This window comes from Anthonomus grandis, chromosome 3 (genome assembly GCF_022605725.1).
Source record: "Anthonomus grandis grandis chromosome 3, icAntGran1.3, whole genome shotgun sequence".
Lineage (NCBI taxonomy): Eukaryota > Metazoa > Arthropoda > Insecta > Coleoptera > Curculionidae > Anthonomus > Anthonomus grandis.
Window position 1 is genome coordinate 30,487,429 of NC_065548.1, and position 24,741 is coordinate 30,512,169.

General features: G+C 32.6%; 1 protein-coding gene across 3 annotated transcripts in view; it reads left to right on the plus strand.

Annotated features, from left to right (window-relative positions):
* Positions 1-24,741, plus strand: part of LOC126734515 (ankyrin repeat and KH domain-containing protein 1-like) — a 156,703-nt gene that overhangs the window by 29,464 nt on the left and 102,498 nt on the right. For 2 of the 3 annotated variants that reach the window (XM_050438179.1, XM_050438180.1), the window contains exons 3-7: positions 2,223-2,381; positions 9,598-9,812; positions 13,998-14,145; positions 14,210-14,271; positions 18,099-18,288. In XM_050438179.1, the coding sequence (XP_050294136.1) occupies positions 2,223-2,381; positions 9,598-9,812; positions 13,998-14,145; positions 14,210-14,271; positions 18,099-18,288 (774 nt within the window). The remainder of the gene's footprint in view (positions 1-2,222; positions 2,382-9,597; positions 9,813-13,997; positions 14,146-14,209; positions 14,272-18,098; positions 18,289-24,741) is intronic. The other variant, XM_050438181.1, reaches the window with a different exon arrangement.

Below are 24,741 nucleotides of genomic sequence, written 5' to 3' on the forward strand. Positions count from 1 at the left end.
CTCCAACTATTATCAAGTGTAAACTAAGAACTACTATTATTCTATGGGCTCATATACTAATGATGTCTGTAGCCATGTGGAACTTTTGACCATGTGTGAGTCCTGACGCTAAAGGTCTCCACATGCTTTGAATTTCGACACTAGGCGGATTCCTTGATTTTGCTTGATGTACATTGCTTTAAGAAATTTTCTTTCTTTCCAGTGTTGTTCCTTACATAGAATTTTTGCTTCTACCCAATGTATGTTATGACTGTTGAACCATGAGTGTTCTGCAATTTATAAACTGAAAACTTCTCCTGTTCGGGTCCAGTTTTGATGCGCCTTTTTCCTTCCAAGGGTCGTTTTGTCTCGCCAATGTATGAGTCTCCGCATTCACATGGCATTTGATATATATACAGTTCATGGTGTCCATTAGGTTTTCTCATTTGGTCATCAACACCAAACCTCATATGGTTATATTCGACATAAAGGCAGTTTTCAATCAATCAATATAAGCTTTAAAAGCGTTAAAAATCCTGAGGATTCCTCTGGCCTCTGTGGTTTCCTTCTTTTGGTTACCGCTGCTTTCTTGATTGTTGTTTTGATCAACTTTAGTGGGTACCTATTTTGTTGAAGGTCCTTGGTGATATTGAAAATTGTGGCCGTCTTTTTATATAGTCATTTAAGGATTCCCACCTTTGTTGACTCCAGATGATTTGAGTTATAGTGCAAGTACTGGCCAGTATGCGTGTGTTTGCGTTAGACTGAAGTCTTAAGGCGCCCGTTATCGTTTCTCACAAGACCGTCTGAATAGGATAGGGTTGTTTCAGTTTACAACTCCATCATAAACTGGATGCTGAGTCTAATATTGTTGAGGTGTTCCGGAAAATCCGTTAGCTCTGCTTCGCTTTTGTCCCAGATGATGTGTCATCTACGTTTAAGCCACATCTAGGGTTTCGAATGTGCTGTTCATATAGCGTGCTCTTCACACCACTGCGGGTAAATGTTGGCTACGACTGGAGATAATACTGGAAATAATGGGGATCCCATTGGGAGTGCTTCGTCCTGGGCGTAAAACCTATCTTTGACTTAAAAGTAGGAATTACGAAGACAAACTTCTAAAAGACTCATCGCTCCCTCAAGTGGTAGTCCAGTGCGTTCACCAAGAGTTCGCCCTTTCCTTACTGACGTTTAACGATTCCTTGGTGGGCACATTTTAATACAGACTTTCAACGGCCACAACATACATTCGCCGAAGCAAGAATTCTATGTAAGGAGCAGCAAGAAGGAAAAAAAGCGCAAAATCAATTAATCTTCAGCCAGCCCATGTTGAAATTCCTAGCATCTAGACACCTTTACTGTCAGGACTCAATTTCAATTTCTTTACATCAAGTCTGTAGAATAGTAGTTGTGGTTAGTTTACATAAACGTTTATAAAACTTGATAACGGTTGGAGATACATACCAACCGAAACGTCGTATTAAATTTAAAAATAAAGGAATTGCAAGTTCGAAGATTTAGTTATGACTCCTGTACAAATATCTACCACCTTCAAAACTAGATGGGGTTTGATTGGTCAGAGATTTGATTTCAGTTCTTCATAAAAAGTTATTTTCCTTTATTTTTTTTTTAAATTGTTTGCATTTTAATATTATTTCTGCATCTAATATATTTGTTGTTTCTGATCATTTCCAAATGCAATTAAGACCTTCTTCACAGTGCTTAAAAGAACAACTATAGCATTTTTACTATTGAAACATTAAAACTATTTAAACATTAAATATTTTATAAACTACAAATAAGAAAGATATCCTTATACAAATATGCCTTTATTTTAATTTAAATTAAAAAAAAAATATATTAATTTATTGATCACTACTTCCATTTTTTTGGTGACCTGAAAATGTACATTTTTTACATAATATTAAAAATATTTCAAAAATCATTTGACTATAGAAAGTTACATAAAAATGTTGTTGCCTCCCCAGTGACTCGCATTGCAAAATTTTTATTGTTTTCCTATTCATAGTTCCTTATAATGTGCTGATGTAGTTCCCACAGAACTACCTACTATTAGTTTTATAATAAAGCCTTGGATATGAAGTAAATACATTCCGAATTTTTGGACAAAAACAAATTGTTTTCTTTAGTGGATGGACCATAATCCTTATTTCTTATTCACTTCATGTGCTGCTTTACTAACTACAGATTTTCTGAAATATCACTTGGATATGTAATTGCAGGTATTGGCCAGTTAGCTGCCAAAGACGGCAAAGCGTTAGGCGATCCCGAAGTACTGCGCCGTCTGACGTCAAGCGTGTCCTGTGCACTAGACGAAGCTGCTGCCGCCCTCAACCGTATGCGCAGTGACACTGCTGCAGCCGCCTCTTCATCCACGCAAGGTAATTTTTTTTCTGGAATTTAACGGCAATAACCAGCTTTAATTTTAGTTTTAAGAATTTAGTGCACGTTAGTTTGAAGACTATAGAGTAGTTAGTTATACACAGGAGTGAGGAAAATAGAATAAATTCAGTTGCTACGTATTTGCACAGGTCCAGAGAAACATATCAAAACTAAACAATATCTCTCAAACTATTACAATACCAAGGGACAGCAGATGCAGCCCCAAACTTTTTTTTAATAAGGTCTTTTAAAATTGATCTGTATTGTCGTTTGACTATCGGAGCATTTTCAATACAAGCAAAAAAAAAAGGTTTTTGTTTTAACAGTACTAAAAAAATACACAAATGAATAAAAGAATTTCCTTCTATATTTCCTACAGTTAAAGATTTATCTCAGAATTCCATTGTAAGTCTAACTATCACTATTAGTGTCCATTTTCTTATTACCACCTGCTATAAGATCACTTTCATTTCCACTTTTTTTATTTATTTTATTACTAACAATTAAAGGTGCACACACATATCTTGCTCTAAATTCAAAATGACACGTAAGAAGAAAGAACGAAACCACCGCTACTATTTGATGAAGAACAATTGCCCACTTTGAAGAAGTCCAAGTATCCAAAATTACATGGATGAAGAGGAGTCATACTTCAAAAGCTAGGTTAATTGGTAGGCTGCGGAAATGGTAAGAGCCAGGTTTCCTTTTCCTACTTTCTCATTTATCCTTAAGTCCAGATTCCTAATATAAATATCTTAGGTAGAACAAACCAGTGTTTATTTTTTAAATGTTTTTTTTTTCTTCAGAAATACAGGATTTCTGAACAAAAAAGTATTCAAGTAGTAATAACATTATTAAAAAGTATTAAATTTAAAAATAAATCTTTTTTAGAATAAATATTTCCAATTTGTTTTCTTCCCATTTCTCTTTATGCTGCAATAGGAAAACAAATCTAAATTTTAAAAGAAAGGGAAAATATAAGCAATGAAAAGAATAGAATAACCCATACATTGCCTGTTTTGCCCTTCCTTCCTTGTCCTTAGGATTCCACTTGGCTCTAAAAGCTTGCAAAACTATAACACAAGATAATAGACAGAATTGACAGAATTAATTGGAAAAAATGATGGGCATGCTCTTTCTCTTTCTATAGGTTCCTTGGTTAAATATTCACTTATTACAAATATTCATCAGCATCATATCCTTTTTTAAAAATAGCGTTTTTTTAGAAAAACTTAAAAGAATACTTTAAAAAAATTTTGTAGGCAGGGGTTCTCAAATATTTCTCTATTTCATACATTGATCGCGAGGCTACTCTATTTATTTTTAATATATTGAAACCTTCAAAAGAAGATCTAGTCATTGCTTGATATATGGTATTCTTATACATCTTATACAGCTGTAAAAACCTTTTCAGCTCCACCCATATCATGTGCTGCTGCTTATGTTTAAAATAAATAGAATTTACTAGTCATACTATTATTCACACATATAATCCAGAATATTTTTGGGTTAATTTTATTTAATTTAGAAGCTTATAGACAATATCACAAGACCTAGCTCCTTTAAATTAACTTAAAATAATTCAAGAAAAATTGTAATATTACATGTTTTGGAGAGTTCATCAGCCCCTCAGGTTCAGAACTTTTAATCTCAACATAATAAATTACCTCACTCTTTTACACTGGAATAAAGCAATGTGAATTCTTTTTACGCATTTTACAGTAATTTGGTTAAGGTTTTATCTTTTTAGTAGAAATGGATCATGCTGCAAATGTTTGGTTTTGGATCTGGTACTGAATTATTGTAAATCAAAACTAATTTATTAATCATATAAGTTGGAAGAATTGAAAAATAATAATTACTACATTTAATTATCTAGCAATATTCCTAAATATATGATAAATATGACCGCGCCTTGATTATAAAAAACTGTTTGCAGAGGTCAAGTGTTCTGAGTTGTTATATCCGTTTATATGCTATATTATGCCGTGTTTCTTAGTGGCCTGTCACAACTTAAGACATTCCCCCTTTCATGGGCCAATTTTAAAAAGTATTCTTATAATTGTATGCTTTAAAATGCTTGATTTACAATACATTTTTCAAAGGTGGTTTAGGATAATTGAGTTAAATTTTGACTGGCTTATCACAAAACAATTTTACAAAAAAATATTGAAGTGAGAAAAAATTTTTGGTTCTTTATTAATATATATAGATCAATTATACATAAAAAAGGACTATTTCTCTTTTGTAGTAAAACTTACTAATGAGAAAAGGTTAAAAAAATTATTTACATGACCTGAATTTTGAAAAATTATTGAAATAAATCAAGTTAGCTCATTGTCAGCGATTGATGTTTTGTTATAACATTATGACCTTGACGTTTATTATAAGTATTGACAATTCATTGAAAACCGCTGCACAAATCACTTTATTAGTTTATATTCACATATCTAATTGTTCTTATTAATAATTTTGATAAAATTCTTATTAATAATTTGATTAAGTCATTTTTTGTATTTGTCAGGTAGCTTAATTAAATGTATTATCCTGTTTAATATTTTTGAATCAAATATAGAAGAATTTCAGTAGCAAATGTTTCATCAAACTTTAAGTATTATTGATCTAAAACAAAAATTTTCTTTTTTCTTAGACAAAATGAAATTAACTAAATTAGTAATTAATTACAATAACTTTTAAATACACTGGTGGTAAAAATTATAGGATATAAGTATATCTTTATTTAAAAAAATTATTGTGGCTATTGCCATTTTACAGTTGGAATGCGGTCTAAATCTTGTTATTCTAAAGAATTTTTTGGATTCAATTACTATCCAAACATCACGCTAAAGAAACACTTGCTGAAGCCAACAAAGCAGTTGGAATGATTTAAGTGGGGTTATAAGTTAATGTTGCTCTTGAGTTCAGAATATCACAAAGTGTTACAAGCAGGCGGTGGAATCATTTTAGAGAAGCAGGAAAAGTCTCGAGGAGGCGTGGACAAGGTCGTAGAAGGTGCACTACACAGCAACAAGATCTGTACATAAGTCTCAGTATAAGAAGAAGTGTATATGCAACACAATTACGACGTCAGCTTGAACATCACATAGGAGTCCCAATTTCTGTAAGAACAGTGAGCAATTGTCTGCACGAGAGTGATTTATTTTTTCCCGAAGAGCATCTAGTGGTATACCCCTTACACGGAGACACAAAGCACAGCGTTTGGAGTGGGCACAAGAAAGAGCAAATTGGGCTGCAGAACGGAATTCGGCCCTTTTTACTGACGAATCTCGTTTTGGTTTGCATAGTGACTTGAGGCGTTTAAGAGTCTGGAGAAGTCAGCAAACATCCGCAGCTTTGTCCAAGAAGTGCATCCCTTTAGAGGTGGTACTGTTATGGTTTGGGGAGGAATAGCTCTGGGGCGTCGTACACCTCTCTATATATGCCAAAACAACATGACAAGAATGCTTTATGCTTCTGACATCATAAGGGATATCGCCGAACCGATAAGACAAGCAGCTGGGAAAAATTTTGTTTTTTGGATGATAATGCATCCACGCATCGTACTCTAGAAGTTCAAAATACGCGTCAAAATTTGGGCATTTCGCAACTTATGCTACCACCATTTTCTTCAGACCTAAACCCAATGGATATGCTCCAAAGGGCTGTTGATAATCATCAAGCCCAGCCTTATAAGAGACAGGACTTAGTAAGAATACTGCCCCAATTATGGGAAAACTTACCTTGAAAATTTGGTTCTTAGCATGCCAAGATGCATTAATGAAGTTCTGGTGGAGGTTCACAGAAGTCACACACATTATTAATTTTTTTTTTAATGATTCAGCATGTTTTTTTTTAAATTTTGGATAATATAATTAGTTTCGGGAATATACGTTTTGCTATTTTTAATTAAATTTGTTTTTTAATTAAGCAAAACTGTGACCTTTGTACCCATAAAAGTTATACATTTTTTTAGCTGTTATAATAAAAAGAATTACTGTAACCCCTAATTTTTGCCGCCAGTTTATATCAAAGGGAGAAAATTGACTTAATCTTAAAATGATTTGTCAATACTTGCCGAGTGTCATAGCAGCTCTTAATCTCCGTGGCACGTTTGCGCATATGCATAATAATGAAAACTCCCATACACATTTTACTAATTTTTAGTATAATGAAATATTTGAGAATTTTTTTTTTTAATTGGGGTAAAGTTACCTTAACTTGGGGAAACTTAGTTAATCTTACAGTGAATCAAACTGGATTAATTTAATGGTTGTTAAATGTTACATTTTGAAAAAACTTGCATATTAAAAAAGATTTACTTAAAGCTTTGAACAAACATCCTTATGTAAAACAATTTGTTTATAACTAAAAGGTTTTCAAAAATACAGCCTCAATTTCTCTTTACTTTTATTTGCTCAGATGGCTTTTAAGAAAATACAAATAGTAAAATTAAAACTTAATGTAATAATTACATAATTATGTAACTGTTGCTTTGTTTGCGTATTTGTATCCTCGGTTCGTATTTTATTGTAATTTTCAGAAAGTTTTAATTTTATCGTTTTTATTTTTTTAATATCCATCTGAAGAATATGTCTGAAATCTGAGACAAAACTTCATGCCATAACAAATAAAAGTAAAGAGAAATGGAGGCTGCATTTTTGGAAACCCTTTGTTGATAAAAAACTATACCTTTGGCCTGGAACATCACTCCTATTTTTCTACTTAAAATAATACTAAATCAATTTCTGAAGTTTTGTATTGGTTTATTTTACACACCATTTTTCATCATAATATCTTGCCAGGTGTACAAATATGGGTTATTTTTTTCTGACCACAAATTTCAATTGTTTTCTCTTTTGGTTACTGTTTGTCTTTTTGGTTGTTAGTCTTCTGTAATTTTGATATTTTTTTTCCGAATATTGCATTGAATTAAAAGTCAGTAATACAAAATTCTCTATATTTAAATATTTGTGATTAGTTGTGAATGTCATGTTTTTGCAACTAATATTTTCTTCTTTAGGCATATCAAAAAAAATTCGTTTATATTATCAAATTCTAAGTCAAGTGACTTTAAACAAGCTTGATGACAAAATTGGTTGTATTTTTTAGCAAAGATTTGCGCTTACTATATTTTATCTATTACTTATATCTTTATTTACATTAGTAAAATTTGTTGTTGTATATAGTCTACAAATTTTTAAGTGATATTTTACATTTTTTTAAAGCCAGAAATTGGATTTGGCTTTCATCTACTTTTACATTATTAATTATGTCTTTAAGATGGAAACAAATCCTTGGATATTGTTGAACATTTGAAACCAGCTGTTGACTCTTTCCACTTGGTTAAAATATTTATCTTTTTAATGATGGAAAATGTGTCACCTCTAAAAGTTGACTGATATGAGTAGTATTTGGTGGTAAACATATGAAATGTATATTAATCTGTTCACATGACTAAACCCTAAAACTGACATGTGATGATTAATCCCTTTTATAATAAGAGGGTCTTTACTTCTGGAGAAAATTAAACTCGAACTCATTTTGAAATGTACCTCCCCCAAATCACTCACTTTTAAATCCGTTGTACCGTTTTTTTTCGGAGCCATTTTCAGTCCAAAGTCCTCTATTTGGTAACCCAATTATACAGTTCACAAGCAAAGGTTGGAGAGAGTTCAAAGCACATTTCTGAACTATTTGCTTTTTAAGTTTCATTTTCCTTCAGCGAGCTTCCGAACAACTCCTTTTGTGTGGTATTAAAAGCTTGGAAGAGGTAAGGAAAGACGCCATGTCTGTTCCTAGTAAAACTTTTTGAGGGTGCAGTGGATTGCGGCACCCTATTGCAATTGTCTTACTAAGAATTCTATTAAGGACGACCAGACATAGGACCCTATTTTATGAAGCATACCATCATACTAACTATTTCCAGACTGCATTTATCGACAGACTTAGTCACAACTACAATGTCCTTTTCTTGGAATGTGATATATTTGTTTTCTCCGCAGCAAGCTTTAAAAGAAGAATAAGACTTAATTTTTAATCAGAATTGTAATGTGATTGTTTTAGCAATAATTGTTCTAATTTTTTAACTAATTACTCCTTCGTTTTACGAATTTATTGACTATGTGTATGTTTATACTTGTCATTTTATTTGATCACTAATTAGGTACTGTAATGCTTTTAGTATTTTTGTTTGCATAGTTACATGATATTTTTGATTGGTTTGTTAATGTAATCATACTATTTAGAATTGATAATTATGTAGCTAAAAAAATATTTCTTGGTCTTGATTTCTTGACTATAGGAAGCATGAACGATAGATATAGAAGTTATACCAGGATATGAAAACATGGGCAAACATTACAAAGCAACTGGCAAATTTCAAGAACTACCTGTTAATTTTATAACAACGTAAACAAGAGTCATGAGGATGATCTGTAGAGATCGAAACGTCGACCAAAATATATAAGTCGATGGTCTTAAGTAGTTTTTTTGACCTATACAAAAAAATTAAGCAAGTTTACAAATTCACATAAGTTTTTATGACTTATAACTAGGATTATTACCCTTAACATGGAAATATATGGACTCCTTTTTCTTATCTATGCTTTAACAGAACTGAGCTATAAACATGTGAAAGCCTATTGGCAGTACATGAAAGCCAAAATCTCTTAATTTGGTGTACCTCAAAAACACCTATTTCAACATCTGAGATTGACCAATACTTTTTAAGTTTGCCCTTTGATTTGGTTTTAATTGTTGACCTTAGGATCGCAAAAGTTCCTGCACCAATCCGTCAGACATTGGATCCTATCATATATCTTGCAAGCATTCTTAGAGTTTTTTGGTTGCATTGGTATAATAGATTAATTCTCGGAAAAAAAAACACCATAAAGCAAAACATATAATTCTTGCTGGGGCTACTTTAGGCCAGGCCAAAGTTATTTGAAAAGGGACATTTTTTCCAATTTGCCAGTACATATTATAATAAAAAACTCTCACTAAATTAATTTTCCATAACTTCAGCTTTATTTTATTTAAAAAATAACCTTATTGGTGTAAAACTTGTTGCTATAGTTTGTTACTATTACTTTCAATTAAGAATCAAGGCAAACATAAATAATTTAAAAGTACTGTAATACAACTGTCAACAGTTTTAACTATCTATAACTACTTCACTAAAATGAGTAAAATTAATAAAAAATGTGTCAATTGCAGGAGCACCCACTGCCGCAGGAGTCCGTCCAGCGACACAGGGAGGCGCCGCCGGCGGTTCTCAGGACAAGACGTCGCTCATCGAGGCCTGCACCGACGGTGATGTTGGGACCGTTAAGAAACTCTTAACAGAAGGCAGGTCCGTTCACGAAACCAGTGAAGAAGGCGAGAGTTTGCTTAGTTTAGCTTGTAGCGCTGGTTACTTCGAATTAGCACAGGTAATTGCTGAAAGTCAACATTTTTTATCTAGATTATAACTGGAAATAACATGAACATATAAAAAAAAGCATGATTGGATTCGTCTTTATAACGGAAATACAGAGTGATTTAGCAAAAATGTTAAAATTTTTTTTTTAAATTTACCTGTAACTTAAAGAAATAAATTAAACGAGTCAAAAATATATGGCATATTTTTTTCGAGGAAAACTTTCATATTAAAGTAGGTTACATTAATGAGTTCAAAAAAACTTTAGGGTTTGAAATAAAAGATCTACATTTGCCTCTTTTTTGCTATCAAAATGCCGCTTTTAAATGTAGGTTTGTTTACTTGTCAATGAAACACCAGCTTCTTTTAGAATCATACTTCCAAATATATTACTGAAACTTATGTTTAGTTTTTTCATTAACGATGGATTATTTAAATAAAAAAATAAAGAGAAAATAAATTAAGAGAGAAAATAAAAAGAAGAAAAGTTCAAAACGCATAAAATATGTATTTGCACCTTGTTTAATCAAATACTAGACAAAAATGTAGAAAAAATCACAATTGCTCAAAATGTCCACCATTTAGCTCCATGCATTTCCTTGTTTTCAAAACAATTTGGTTTACCGATAATATAGTCTGGATTGTTTCGTAATTCATTAAAAGCATTCTCTATTATTTGGTGAAATAGTTGCTCCTGACTTGTAAAATCTGCGCTATAAACTTCAGATTTTAGATGTCCCCAAAGGTGATTGAGGCTCCTTTACACATCAAATTACCATTCTGTGTAGCAATATAATGATTAGTGTCAATTTCGAAACAGAATTTGTAAAGTGATTTAAAGGACACAAATAATGTGAAACCTGTCTGAACTCAACATACAGCATGTGGATATTTTATTGTTTTAAATTATGATATTAAAATATACCAAATTTTCCTGCTTCATTTAATAAGTAGTAAAATATACCAGCTTTTTGCTAAGTATGTAGATTCAAAATTTAGTGCCAAAGATTGTTTTAATCTGCCTGCGACAAATCTCTACTTTTCCTTATAAATCTTTATGATTAATCTATAAATCGAATTTAAATATGTTTTGTGTTGATAAAGTGCGTAAACCTGAGATATCGTATCGTTTTTCATAACAATGCAGGCGCCAACGATAGTTTTTAGATAACAACTTATTAAGTCTACATATGTAGTACGTATACGGGTGTAAGATTTTCAAATTTTAATTTGTTCTCATTTTCCCAAAAACTCTAGGTTTGTGTTAGTATTGTACTGTAAGTTTGCTTGTTGCAAATAAATGTGTCTAGGTTGAATATACGATACGGGTACGAATAAAAAATTTGAAAAACCGATTTGATTATAGAATGTAAGTAGGTTGTATTTATATGATAACAGTGTGTGTATACTTAAAATTAACTCAGAATGATATATTTTACATGTGATATCATTTCAATAAAGGTTTACCAGAGTTTGAACTGTTGTGAAGCTGTGAAATGTGGGTATAATAGCTTTTATATTAACTTATAATGGGGAACACAGTTGACTGAATTTAAAGCTTTTACTTTTTTATCCATTCTAATAACAAGATATATTGTCTTTAGGGATGTTGAAAAAACTAATCTTTTTAATGGAATTTAAATTTATTTTATTTCTTTACATTCCTCATTCTAATTACTACTTTGAAACAAAAAGACTCTTGTATATAGACTATTAATCTTGTGTTACTAAAGTTTAATCTAGACCGGACATATAGGCAAAGTAAAAACATAATATTAAATACTTTTGAAATACTAAATTGATAGTGTTCATTTCATAATGTTGCTATGTATTTTTTTTGTTTTTTTTCCGTACTCATTTTGGTTTAATTGCTTATAAATTATGACAAACACAAATTTTCTAGATTCAGTTGCTGTTAAAGTATGATTGTCCATTCTTTGTCAGTGTTAACGTACAATTGTCTATTTTGATGTCTTCTATTGATGAGTTTATGTTAGTAGATTAGTATATAATATAATAAGTAGATTAATTGTGTTTTAGTGTTATTCAATTCAACATTGTTAAGTATAGATTTAGGTATTTTACTGATTTCTAAGTTCAACTTCTCAATGGTAATTTTAAAATTAAGTTGACTTATTACTACTAAGGTATGATGAGTGGATTGAACTACGGAAGATCGCTTACGAAGATTAGGAAGAGCAAAGGAGTTAAAATTGACCCTTCAGAAGTCACAATGTTACTCTTTCCTGCATCAAACATTCAGAGATTATATTATTGGACTTATAAGTTGGGTATAATCAAGAAATTAAGAATTTGTGTATGCAAGGCTTTTTCCAAGACTTATAGATAGCAGTATCTGCTATTTGCGCAATATTATTCTTAAGTGTACTTTAGGAACAACAAATTATAAAAAAACAAAATAATCTGTATATATATCACTTATTAAATAATAGGCAGATACTGCAGAATGTAAGTTCCTTTTCATACTAATTGCTGTTTTAGATCTTTAATATTGATAGTCACCTTAGGAATCCCTTTAGAACTTTTTTGTCAATTCTGGAGTCAGCTCGCCTGAGGCTTATTTTCATACATATATGTATTACATATTCCACTACCTTGCTAGTGCATCATATTGCAAAATAAGTGTACAAAGTTTATTAATAAACTTTGAGTACCAAATAATAAATCCAAGATTTACAAGCAACAATATAGTGCTCACAAGATTTTTTTCAGATATTTTTGTACTTACTGAATTATTTAATAATTTTTGAAAAATTAATATTTTCGTGACGTGAAACGAATATTAATGTGAAAACTTAATTTTTGTGTTGATTTTGTTTCCAAAATTCATAGCTATTCGATCAGCAAAACAAAACCAAAGAATCCACCAAAAATCTTGTCTGCGCCAAGAACTGTTAGCAGACACTTATACTTTCTTTCTGCCCTTCTTTGCTCTTAACTTTCTTCTTTCGCTGTTATTTTTTTCTTTCGTGTCGTCTTTTTACATTTATTTTTATGCTCTTAGAGTTATTATTTTTCGGAATGTATCGTAAAACAATAGTGAGAATTAGCATTGTAAATAAATTTACAATTTTACGCGAAACGACTACTTAAAATTCCAAACCACGATAAAACTTTCAAAATTCTATAACTATGTCAAAAATCTCCTTTGAATGTTCCAGCATTTCGTAAACTTAGCTTTTCTAACGTGTAACAGTAAGCAGGAAGAATACCGTTTGAAATGCTCCGTTTTTTATAATTGAAGCTACCTTCTAGTTCATCCTTCCAGTATATAAAGGTTTAATTTCAGCTAATATACAAGTATTATTCATGTTTCACTACAAAACGATTATTCTCGGCATCACTTTGCAGCTAAATTGACAAAAAAAGTACTTTTTTTGTAATTCATCTGCAAACAGAAGACAATGAAGCTTCAGTCGGTGAAAATAACATCTAGCTATGCTTTACGATTAATAGCTTCTGCTGCTTAATTTGTAAAGGTTAAGATAGTAAATTTCCTACGTGAAAATTTTACATTTTTATTCTAATTTATTATTCAGCGTTATTTTTATCTAATAACTACAGCAAGACACTACGTTGTGCACTAGTATAATATTTAAAAAATAATAATTATGCCTAGACCAAATTAACAGGACAGTGACATACAAAGTATGAATAAAAATAATGTGAATATAATGTGTGTATTACAAAACGAAGTAATAATATTGGACAGTGGTTAGGTAGAGCTTATGTTTTTTCAAAACTATTCTAAAATTATAAGACAAGCAATACTTAGTAGTTCTGCAGATGGACTGCGGTATTTAATATTAAACTTTCAAACTCTGCAAACATGTTGCTACTACTAGAACTAGACAAAATGTTTGCACAGGATTTAGGAACGCACCATAGAAAAGAAATATTCTGTCAAAATTAGTCGTCAAAGTCATTTGTTAGTAGCATCTGTCAAAACGACATTTTTTCAATCATTACACTTGGTACTCGCCGTGTGTATCAACAAGTTTTTAGCGTATTTCCTGTTAAAATTCCGTTAATATTTGCAATCTTATAATACGTTGAAATTGCAGTGAGAACGCTTATATGGTGCAAATTTCTTAAAAATACACATTGTCTTTGTCACTACTAGTCATGTAGATATTGTTGTTGTAGTAGTGTTGTTAAAAGACACTATCTTTTACAGGTTTTACTTGCAATGCACGCTAACGTGGAAGACCGAGGTATTAAGGGTGAATGTACTCCTTTAATGGAAGCCGCTTCTGCTGGCCATTTAGACATCGTGAGGCTGCTAGTTCATCATGGAGCAGATGTTAATGCCCAGTCTACTTCTGGTATGTTATACCTAATGTATACAAATTATGTAATCAGTCAATTTAATTTGATATTGTTTTTTAGGCAACACCCCGTTAATGTATGCTTGTGCTGGTGGACACACAGAGGTAAGCATTCTAGAAGAGGTAAGCATTAACCATTTTTTAATAAACTTTATATTATTTCTATATCTTTCTATTTTATTCTGTACTATAACAAGATAATATTACCCTAAATAACCAAATAAATACACCAACATGACGTTGAAACTTCGCTCGTCTAAATTGCTTAGGCTATAATCAATCCTTTTTGTTTATTTGCGCATTATTTTTGAGATTGAATATCCACTCGATAACGACTTGGGCTCATTATAAGACTTCAATTATATTTACTGTTATTCGGCCTTAAAACGCTTTAAGTTTATTTATAATTAGAACTTATTACCTAATAAAACTGTCAAAAATGGAATTGACATAGGGACCGACCATGTTGCTATTTTCCATCTTGCCCTAATTTTAACATTTAGGATTCTGACGAAATTGGTTTATTAATTTTAGTAAAAAAGGTCTTTCATCTGACATTATTAAATTCAAAGAAAAAAATATTTTTAGGGCGTAGATAACAACTTTTGCCAGTATAAGTCATTAAAATCTGACATGCAAAATCGAATAAAAAACATATGATACAGCTATTTCCTATATACAAGGTCTCCAAAAATTACAAACTCATATTTTAGGGTGATTTATACGTCATAAATAAACCCAATCTTACATGTCGCAACAAACTGTGGTTAAGATTTGTGCGGCTATTACGCTAAAAACCATGGCTTGGAGAAAACCATGCACCATAGCTCAATGTAGTGCAACAAATTCAACAGACGAGATATACCTATATGGCATAATAGGAAATTTAAGCGTAGAAAAGTCGCGAAAAGTACAAAAAAAGACAAATACAAGGATTATCCTAACAGCTTTATCCATATCAAGTGCGGCTATTAACCTAAAAACCATGGCTTAAAGACAAACCTGCACCATAGGTGAATGTAATGCAATAAATTAAACAGTAGAGATATATGGCATAATAGGAAATTTAAGCATTGAAAAGTCGCGAAAAGTACAAAAGAATACAAATACAAGGTTTATCCTAACAGCTTCATCCATATCATCAAGTTTTACCCACAGACTATGGTTACAGATGATTCTGGATTCGGTCATGACGGTCCAATTATGATCCACAACCTTTATTGCTGGGATAATAAAACCCCCACGCGATAACTGATCTCTGAATATACATTTTCTTTCAACTTTTGAAGCTAAATAACCTCGAAGAACTTAGGAAGAGAGTTACTGACTGCTAAGAAATTCTATGAGAACAAGAAATATTTGGTAGATTTCGTCGGTCTTCCCTATGAAGATTTAGTTAATGCGGAGACAGCCGTGCACTTCGAATAACCGTTGTAGATATTATGAATTAAAAATTAATTGGTGTGAAGTATTATAATGAAGAGATAAAAAAACGTTTTTTCGCAAACCATCAGTATCTTAATAATACATTATTACTGACATTTCCGAAAGCCTTTGTAAAGTAAACATTTCTCGACGTTTAATAATAAAAGAAAATGGGATTTATTTTAGGCATAGAATCACTCTTTCAAAGATGTGCTTTTAAACTTCAGAATACGCTGTTTATATACCAAATAATAAAAATCTTGTATACGGGGAACAAGATTCTAAAAATTATTCTTAATAATGAAATTATAACCATTTGAATAATAATATAGAGTCTACTGTTCTTTTAGGATGTTCCTTTATGGGTTTATATCGTCTTGGCATGCAATTCATTCTCGTGTGAATTAGTTATAATGTCTTTATAGGATAGTATATTCTGAAGTCCAGTTGCTGTGGTTAAAATCTTCAACCCTGGCCAAAAAAATATTCTTTATTTTGTAAATTGTTGATATAAACTTGAAAATTAACTATGATGATAGTTCAAACAGATTTCAGATTACTTATTTGTTGTACAGCAGGAATCATTCCATATTAATTGACCTGAAAGGACGTGCTCGCACTCCTTAGTATTTACTACGTAACGTGTGTATTTGTACCTGCTATAGGTCGTATACGCTCACACTAGGACGTCAAAATCCAAACGCTACCTTTACGATTTTTTTGTTATGAAATAAACCAAATTTTAGTAACCATTTTCTTTTTTTTATTCAGCTACTTAAATAGCTACTTTTTAAATTTTCATATATATGGGGTAAATAATAAACAATTATATTTTATTGGAAACTTCGCACTATTTCTAATCCAAACTTAATCACGTGTTGCTGCTCCGTTTAAACGAATACATTCTGATGCTCGCCTGGGCATGTTTCTATGGTAATCCAGGGAATCCTGAGGTATGTCATAACAGGCAACCTGTAGAATATCTTGCAGCCACTGTAAGTTCATTGGAATTTTGGGTATTCGTCATCTTCTACCCGAAAATGATTCTGCGCTGTGGCAAAATATCGATATTGGCTTCTTGGCAGAACTGTTATGTAATTGTTATCCGATCTTTGAATGTACGGTATTACAAATATTATTGATGCGTCTTTAGGCATTGCAAATATACTTAAGGAGTCCTCTTATCTAGGCTGATTGCAAACCATCACTCCTGGTAAGGTGGTGTAAGGGTGGTTTGACAGTGTCCAATAAATTCCAAAAGGCAATTTTCACCTCTTTGACACAAATTGCTTTAACCTGGATGCGAAAGCCTGCCTAAAACGAAAATCGATTTCTGCGACCTCAAAGAAACATAAACTTAGACAAAACCTAATTGATGTTGAATTTTGTTCATTTCTAAATTAAATCAGCATAAGCAAAATTAATTTAGTTAATGTGATGGTACAAAAATTATTTAATTAACTATACCCTTTAATGTAGTCTAAACTAACTATTCAAATAGCGTGTAAACAAATTGAAACGAGAGTATAAACGAAATAATGTACATTTTCGTACAAACATAACCGATTGGAATTTTTGCATCCAAGTTAGAATAATTCGTTTCCTTGACGCATGAGTTCCAACTTCCCCGTTATAAAGATATTAACTATCGTAAAAACTACTAAATTCTTAAAAACACGAAATCTAAGCAACATAAGTGAAGGCCAAAAGTATACAGCGTGTTACAGAATAGTGTGAGGAAAATGTGGGCGCAGTTACTAAATATAAAAAAGTTCATATATACAAAGAAAAAAAGAGTCCGAAAATTCTCTGTGTGTCGCATTTTTGTGACAACGTCAAATTTAAACGTTCACTATTTTAATTGTTCGTTTTTTGTAAATAGACTTTTTACTTTGGAATGCATGAGTTTTGATGCAAAAAGAAATTATTATTGAAGTTCAAATTTTCCGAATTTGTTAATTTTCGAACTGGTATGGGAAAAGAAATCCTATCTTATAATTAGAATTGGTGTTGACAGTAATAATGCAATACTAACTTTTGCAAAACCGCTTTTTTCAGGTCTGTTTTTTTTTTTTAAACTATAAATACTTGCTCACATTGTCGCCATTGATTTCAGTGTTTTAGAGAATAATCTTGGACATGTAAATGTGTAAGAATTTTTTTCATATTTTTAGATTTAGTGCCTGTCTCAAATTTTCCTGACAACATTCTAACATCTTTTGTTACAGACTATATATATTTAAAATCCAGCAGTATAATATATTAATAAACGGTCTAGACCGTTTATGTAAAATGTTTTGATTGCCAACCGAACTTAAGCGCACTTGATTTACGTGTATTGAACCTAATCCACTGCATATTCGGGGTAGACCCTATATAGTGACGAATTTCACATACATATGGTCTGTAATATATTATTTTTAACTGCTTTTAGTGAATAGTTTTTAAAATTGATTTTTTCATGCATTAAAGAAAGCTATATAGGCTATAGAATATTAGATATATTTTTTTATATTTATTTTTAGGTGGTAAAATTTCTTCTTGAAAATGGGGCGAACGTAGAGGACCACAACGAAAATGGTCACACACCTCTTATGGAAGCAGCCAGCGCGGGACACGTCGCATTGGCTAAAATCCTACTGATGCACGGTGCAGGAATCAATACCCACTCCAACGAGTTTAAAGAGTCGGCTCTCACGCTTGCCTGTTATAAAGGTAATTTATCTTAATATATTTTTTTAATAGATAATTAACTTGATTTTCTTTATAAAAATTAATATTGTTACGAAAAACTATATTAGGTTACATAGTTTTACGTACCAATATAAGAAGAAAAGTTCAAATAGAAATCTCGTTAACTTTTGAGCTACAAGTTGTTAAAGTTATAAGAAAAAACTATTTAAAAAAATTCACTACATTCTACTATACCTATATACAGCGTGCCTGAAAATACGTAAGTATGCACTATTGCTAACCTACACTATCGGACAAAAGTAGAGAAACTTTTTAAATTTGCGTTTTATTTGAATACTTCAAAACTAATGCAGTTCTACACATAATGAAAATCAACAATAATTGTTAAGACTTAATTTGTATAAAGTAAAATAAATTGTAGAAGAAAATCCTAAGATTTAATTTAATTAAACAAAATATTTATGAGACAAAAGTAGAGAAACTAAATTTTATTCCAAAAGTACAAGTTATTTCTTATTTCTATCTTAGAAAAATTAATAGTAAGTAGAGTATCCCTTATTGGCAATCACCTCGCGGCATCGATTTGGCATGGATTCCAACAGTTTCATAATGGTTTCCTCTCCAATAGAATTCCAGGAATCTTGTAAAACTTTTATAAGATCATTTTTATTACTGATCTGATGTTGCCTTACACGCCGGTCTAGTTCCTCCCAGAGGTTTTCAATCGGGTTAAGATCGGGACTTTGCGCAGGAAAGTCCATAACCCTAATATTTTCCGATAAAAACCAATCTTTGACAACCTTTGATTTATGTTTGGGGTCGTTATCTTGTAGGAATATCCAAGTCAAAGGTAAATTATCCTCAGCAAAGGGTAGCATTACATTTTGTAGGATGTCTAAATACACAAATCGATCCATGATACCCTCAATGATGTGTAATGGTCCTGTACCGAACCCAGAGAAGCAACCCCATACCATGCAGGAGCCACCACCATGCTTTACCGTAGGCTGTGTATATCTTGGAAGAATCTTTTGCCTTGTGGTCGATGTACCCATGAGATTCCATCGGACCCAAACAAATTGAACTTACTTTCATCAGTAAAAAGAACTTTTTTCCAGTCGTTGGTTGTCCAATGCAAATATTTTTGTGCAAAGTTGAGTCGGGCCTTCTGATTCTTCTTGCTAATAAACGGCTTTTTAGCGGCTCTTCTACTAAATAATCCTCCTTCCCTCAGTCGTCTTTGTATGGTCTTAGAACTAACATTAACACCAGGTAATTCACTTAAAATTTTATTTGCTGATTTGTGAGGATCAGACTGGGCAATTCTTTTTATCATCATTTCCATGTGTTTGGTTGTTTTTCTTGGGCGGCCACTTTTTTTAATGCTTTTTGTTGAATTTCGTGTTTTAAAATTAGAAATTGTCTTGCTAACAACGGACTTATGCAAATTAAGCGTTTTACTAATGTCCACTTGTCGTATACCACTCTTGTGTGCATCAACTATTTTTCTACGAAGGTCTTCAGACAAATATCTTCCGCGAGGCATGTTGATTAAAAAAACTATGCAAAACTATCAACAGAACTCACGTAAAGCGAACTAAATACTAAATTTGGACGATTGATATTTAGGTTTCTCTACTTATGTCCATCCGAAAATATTTGAATTCTTTTATTGTAAATAAAAAACTGATAAGAGGCATGTAAAATGCGGTAAAAAAACGCAGTTGTTGAGAACTACAATATTTGTAGTAAATATTTAATTTAAATACATGGTTTCCGTAAATCAAAGAATTTTTAGAAGTTTCTCTACTTTTGTCCGATAGTGTATTTATTCCTGAAAATACAAAAATGGTTATATTAGCATAATTGATATTTTCCCGCTGTTTAATTTACTTGGTGAACACAGAAAACCGATTGAACATCTCTAAAAAATATATATTTAAAAAATCCTTAAATGTGACACCCTGTATATATAGACACTAGTCAAATGTCATTTTTTTCTTAACAAGGTCCTATGCACTTTTGACCTGAAGTTAAAAATAACTTAATTATAAAAAGTTTTTACTTTTAGCCAGGTACGCCATTGATTTTTTATTTTCTTTTGTAAATTTTAAAATACACTGACGCAAGGGCAAACCCTATGATACTTGAGTATCACGTGCTACGAAGGTGTCTGTGGATATCTTTCTTAAGATGGGCTTTCAAAAGATGGGCGCCTTGTAAAGCGTTAAAAGCTGTTGCGGTCTGTACAGCCTTTTCGTTTTAAAGGGAGCTCCTGGTTTTTGAGAAGCCTTAGCTATTCCTGCTACATGAACATGTCAAGACATTGCTTCCAACTTCCAGTCGTCACAAGTCAACAAGCAAACTGACGAAGGCAGCAGCCATGTAACCTCGCACACAATAAGGCTTGGGGCGGTAGAGGCATCGTTGTTTTTAAATACAGCTCAGCTTTTAAATCAGATTGCATTTACCCCAGTCCACAATGATGTAAGGTCTAATGAAATGGGTGTCGCATGCTAAGTCATCTGGTTGGGCGATTTGAAAGAAGGCACAAAGTACTGTTATTAGGCAAAGCTGTAAATTGAGTTAGAAGGCTTGTCGAGAAAGTCGTTAGTATATAACAGGAAGATGGTAGGGGACAATATGCATCCCTGAGAGACACCAGCGTAAATTTTTTATCCCTGCGAGATATGTCGATCGACAACCTGCATCAATCGGTTCTTCAGGAAATCCAAGCAACGAGAGTTGATAGCAAACCATAAGAATACAGTTTCCTTAGGAAGTTTTCATGCCAGATCCTATTGAATGTATTTCTCTTAAAATATCCAGAGCTATTGCACGGGATTCATTTGATAGCGTCGGTCCAAACATGCCCAACATAGTCCAAAGGATTGCAAGTAGACCTGTGTTTTCGAAAGCTATACAAACACACAGGTCGCTAAAGATATTGGTGCACTCAGATATTTCAAAATTTGCTGCTTGTCAAGTTTCTCCATTATCGTGGCGATTGCTGGGACTAAAGCAATCAGCCGGTAATTGATGGGCGCTCTCTTTTTTCTTTTATTTTGGGTATCAGTTCAATTCGCGCAAATATCCAGTCTCCAGGCAAGAGACCTCTTCTGTATGAAAGACAAAATAGTTTGCACAACGGTAGCACCACCGCGCACGGTGGTTTTTTTATTACTATTGACGCTATTCCTCATCACGGACGGTGATCTTGTTACTGTTTAAGCTTTTGAGAACCTTTTCAAGATCTCTGTGACGGAAAACTATCTCTGACATTGAAGAATCCTTTCTTCGCAAAGTCAATGGTTTTTTGAATGTCGGTCTACGGTAAGTTGATGCGAATATCTGACCCAGCAAGTATGCCATTGCCGTCATTGCAATGGAACCATCCCTAGTCAATGGTGGAATTTTGACTAACTGCATTTGCTGCAGACCAGAAAGTTCATTCTTCACTCTCTTGTTATATTTTTCTTTGCAGATATCAATCGTCTGCTTGCACGCATTTCTTAAAGCAACAAAGTTAAATAGATTCACAGGACTTGGGTCTTAGCGCCATTTGCGATTAGCATTATTTTTGTTGTTACTACCTTGCTGTAACTTTTATCGAACCACAGTATAGTGTTAGGGACCATTGGTCCTGAAACAGACACCATTCCAAGGAAACGAGGAGACTGTTTTGACGGTTCTAGTGGTGCATGTACAGTAATATTGTATAAGTCAAAAGGCCAGCAACGTGTGGCTAGCAAAGTTTTCCTGTCGATCAAGGATTCTGGTTGGTTTTCGTATAAGCTCTGTTAAGCTGTGACTAATTGCACAGTCTTGTCCTTGGCGCCACTTAGTATCAGTCCTGTTAAAATACGTGAAACAGTTGACATTATGCATGTTAAAGTCTCTCGAAAGAATAATTCCTACATGGTTTGCTTGCAGATCGTCGAAATGTCTTCAGTAGTATGTTTAACTGGTCTGTAGAGGAAAGAGAAATTCTTTGTGGATCTTCCGGTTGCTATTTTGAACCACATAACATCGAACCCGGGTGATTCCAGAGCTTCTTCGCGCTGGCAAGATGTCACTTCTAATAAAGACGGCGAGTCCGAAGTTGTACCTAAATAGGGTGTGGAGGTCGTATTTAGGGTACAACATATGAACCTTGGTGGTTTCCGAGTTTTCCTTCCGTCTCTGGTAGAGCTAAAATTTGAGGTCTGTTTGTTTTCAGATGTTGTTGGACGGCGTTTATGTTTGTGTTAAGGCCTCTTATTCACATTTTTAGGTGGAACATTTGGACATGCATGACCCTAAACTATGTAACCTCCAGCCGAAATGGAAAATCTATAAAAAAAGATTTCATTGGCTGCCCAAATCGCCTGCTTAACTTTTATTTTTAGTTACTAATTGTGTGCTGAAATTCGCAAGAAAGAGCGTGGAGATGCTTTTGAATATGAATATGTAATTTATGATTTATTACCACCATGAATATTTATGTTTAAAAATAATGTTGTATTAAAATAACAAGTGTTCTTCGTTTTTTAATAACTAGTTTAATCAGCTGGTAGCCGATTTTTTATGTTATTTAAATGAAAGATAATTCCGATTTAATAAGATATGCGGTCTGCGTGTTGCTAATTACCGATAGGGTTTTTTTTCCAAAGGTTTTTCAATTCAAGTAAAATATTTGTAGAAATACAAAATTATTTTTGGGGCAATTTAAATTTTCTTCATATGAAAAATACATACATCGTTTTTTTTTCAAAAATACATTTTCTATTAACACTAGTAGTTCGATTATTTTTAACCTATACTCTATTTCAGAAGTGTATAGAGCAATAAACTAGGGAATTCCGTTCTGTTTGGCTACATTTCGTGGTAGTTCATAGGCGCAGGTACTTATAATATTTATAAATTTAATTTTCACGGATTAAATGCCTTTATTTTGAAAGAGATTAAATACTAAATAAATACTTTTAAGTACCTATCTTTTAACGCTTTGTAACATGCAAAAATGGGGTCAGGTAATATATACAGACTATAAATACTTTTAAATCATATTTTAAACGTTAGTAGTCACTGCTACGCTGTAGTGTAATCACAATATTATTATCCCAATATTTAAAAATGGAGGTATTCAGTCCAACGAAAAGATGTACTAAAAATTCTTCACTATCGCTGAGTGAAAAAGTTATTATTTTAAATGTACATGATTGCATAAAACACGATTACCCTAGTTTTACTGGGCAAGAAATTGTTGAAAAATTTTCTCGAATGAGTAGAATTGGAAAGTCCACCATTTTCAAATTGTTGCGGGAAAGAAAAGTAGCAGGTTAAGTGGAATGCAAAAGCCAGGACGACCTACAAAAGTCCTTGATGAAAATGCTAAATGTATAATTCGAAGAAAAGTTCACTCTTTTTATTTTAAAAAGGAAATACCCACCCTAGACAAAATTTTAATGGAGCTTGGCCGAGATGACAGTATTCCGTTGATAAGTAGAAAACTTTTATGGAAAACTTTAAAAAATATGGATTTTGTCTGGGAAAAGCATAACCGCAAAGCACTTTTACTGGAGAGCGACGAAATTGTTTGTTGGAGACGACAATACTTGAGAAGTATCAAGCAGTACCGCAGGGAGCAAAAGAAAGTTTTTTATCTTGATGAGACGTGGATTAACGAAGGTTATATAGTCCAAAAAATGTGGCAAGACAAAAATATAACCAGTGCTCGCCAAGCTTTCATAGAAGGCCTGTCTACGGGTATTAAAGTACCTTCGGGAAAAGGAAAAAGACTTATAATCACACATATTGGAAGCGAAGAGGGATTTTTAAAAGAAGGTCTGCTAACCTTTGAGTCGACTCGCACAGGAGATTACCATGAAGACATGAACTCAGACGTTTTCGAGGACTATTTTGGTGAAATGATAAAATTTCTTCCGGCTAATTCGGTGGTGGTTATGGATAACGCAAGCTATCATTCACGGCGAATAGAGAAGACGCCAACTTCAAGTTGGAGAAAGCAAGAAATTATCGATTGGCTGACTGCAAAAGGTATTGCGTTTGAAGCAAATTTGATAAAAAAAGAACTGCTGGCAATAGCAAACTTACACAAAACTCGTTTCATGAAATACGCCGTGGAAGATATAGCCGAAAAATATAATATAACTGTACTGCGCTTACCGCCATATCATTGCGAACTAAATCCTATAGAACCGATATGGGCGCAGGTAAAAGGATTTGTAGCAAGACAAAACACGACTTTTAAAATGAAAGATGTTAAGCTACTGTTTGATCAAGCCATTATGGAAGCGACACCAGAGAATTGGCGAAAAGCAGTCCAGCATGTAATTAAGCAAGAGGACAAAATGTGAGATCTTGACAACCTCATCGATCAGACAGTCGATCCTTTAATTATAATGTCAAGAGGTGATGACAGTTCGTCAGATGACGAAGAAGACTACAATCTATTATAATTTAAAATTGTTA